Source organism: Leptinotarsa decemlineata, unplaced genomic scaffold, assembly GCF_025532065.1.
Source record: "Leptinotarsa decemlineata unplaced genomic scaffold, Ldec_3_MD MMD2_tig00001019_RagTag_RagTag, whole genome shotgun sequence".
In the NCBI taxonomy this organism is placed as follows: Eukaryota; Metazoa; Arthropoda; class Insecta; order Coleoptera; family Chrysomelidae; genus Leptinotarsa; species Leptinotarsa decemlineata.
Window position 1 is genome coordinate 1684873 of NW_027412557.1, and position 2242 is coordinate 1687114.

The 2242-nt window shown below is 36.2% G+C and overlaps 1 protein-coding gene across 1 annotated transcript; it reads right to left on the reverse strand.

The window, feature by feature from the left end:
- LOC141482286 (uncharacterized) lies at nt 1-1769 on the reverse strand. Its single transcript, XM_074175305.1, has 2 exons — nt 533-1769; nt 1-473 (listed from the first exon to the last, which is right to left on the reverse strand). The coding sequence occupies exons 1-2, from the start codon at nt 545-547 to the stop codon at nt 69-71; spliced, it is 420 nt and encodes a 139-aa protein (XP_074031406.1). The 5' UTR covers nt 548-1769; the 3' UTR covers nt 1-68.
- Nucleotides 1770-2242: the final 473 nt, after the last annotated feature.

Below are 2242 nucleotides of genomic sequence, written 5' to 3' on the forward strand. Positions count from 1 at the left end.
ATTTACCAAACGATCAGATATAGACAAGCATGGATTGAAACATGATTTCATAATGTATACAATAGATTTCAAATATTCACAACACCATTATTTGAAGATTCTTCCGGTTGTGGGTTGGGATTCTGTGGCTCCAATTGATATTTCTCTATGATATTCTGTGGTAGGTAAACGGATATGCTGTGAAGGAAATGCTTCAAGTCTGCTTCAATCATTAGCTCACAGAACTCATCCAAATTTCCTCTTCCATACGAATATTTATGGCACAGTGCCACACCAAGTTCATATTTCTCACTGAGCTCCAAAAGTTTTCGTACCTCTTCAGCATCATAACATACACTTAAATCATAGTTTGATGAGTGAAGAGCGTCAAAACTCAAGTCGGCTAATTCCCAAGCCAACCTCCTTATTGCAGAATCCAAATTGACTGCTTCCGGCCACTCTTCGGCTGAATATTGCATCCACATGCTTGTACTCTGAAAATACACAAAATGCATTCATTAGTTTGGAAATTATGCTGCAAAAAAACACTCACTTGAAATTTTATCATGTTTGAAGCGCGGGAGCTAATCCATATTTTACATTAATATACCATATTTCTACTATTTACAAAGATATTGAAGTTATATTCAATCTAAAATATCGAATTTGACTAGTGAGCGTGTTTTAGCACCAGGATAATCCTGAGAACTTTGACCGATATATGTAAAAATGAATTTGGCTTTGGATGAATTCACTTCGTGAATCATTTCTTCCGTAAAATGTTCTGAGACACGTTTTGGAAGCCATGATTTAAAAGAAGTATTATTTTCCTCGTCCAACAAAACTACTTGAATGGATTTACCATATCGTGTGGATAGCATCGACATCTTTTCAATTTTATAACCTTTATCGATAGTCAAAGATATTAAAGGCTTCTGCTCCATAGCCACAGTTTGTTGAATTATTGCAGAATTGATCTTTTCGATATTAAATTTCAAATGATCCATTTCGAATATAGTGGAATTATGGTATACAAATATAAAATATGTTCACCTGGATTGCTGTGTATACTCCTGACGTAATACTCTCTGTCACTTTGCAGCACTACTTTCACTCATCTATTCGAGTACGTTGGGTTATTCAAACTGAATGTGAAATGGTGATCCTCCGAACATTTATAGAACGTGGTTGAAGAAGAGGGGGTACTTCTTCACCACAAGCTGGGTGTCCGAAAACACTACTCCAAAATAATATTGTCTTTATCGCGTGACGTAGTTGCAGGTCATTCAAAGTCAGACGCAAAACACTCCTTCAAAGTCACCTTGGCTATGTTGTGTTGTGTAGGTTCAAAACTTCAAGAAAGCCTTGTTGAAAATATGGGAAGTGAATGAAAGTCATTCAAAGTCAAACCCAAAACACTGCCTCATCAAAGTCACCTTGTCTGCGTTGAGTGACGTTGATCAAGGTCGTTCAAGGGCAAACTCAAAACAATCGTTCAAAGTCACCTTGGTTATGTTAGATCGTGTGGGTGCCAAACTGGCTCGAATTCATTGGAAGTCAAAGTCACCCTGTCGAAAATATGGGAAAAGAATGAAGGTCATTCAAGGTTAAACCCAAAACAGCACCTCAAAGTCACCTTGTCTGCGTTGCCGTATGACGCATGTCAAGGTCGTTCAAGGACAAACTCATAACACCTCCTCAAAGTCACCTTCGCAACTTCGTGTGACGTAGAGGTCATTTCAAGGTTGAAAGTGGTGGGGGGAGGTTCTGAAATCGGCTTAAACTAACTACTGACATTCTTCATAGTATTTTTTTGGGAAATTGTAAATTGCTCTTATTCCTAATGATTTGTGTCTTGATACAAAACAAAAGTGTAATTAATTCTATTTTTTTCACTTATATAATATACAAAAAAAACACTTATATTTTATAATGAAGTTCAAGTGAGTCAAAATAGTTACAGACTAAGTGACATCCTTGATTCCTCTATAAATAATGTAATTCCTCATTCCTTCGATATGTTATCGAGAGATATGTGAAAAATTCACTTACTCACCCAATGAGGGTTTGACACCCTTAAATTTGCATTGCATTGCATAAATAATAAAGAACAACACTGTCGCATGGAACTAGGTATTTTTATAACATACAAGAGGTTTTATCAGTAATGTTTGATGAGAAATAATTGACTTTTTTGTATGAAAAATGGATATAATTGCAAGATCTCATTAAATGGCCTCTCAGGTCCCCTGACATTCTCTTG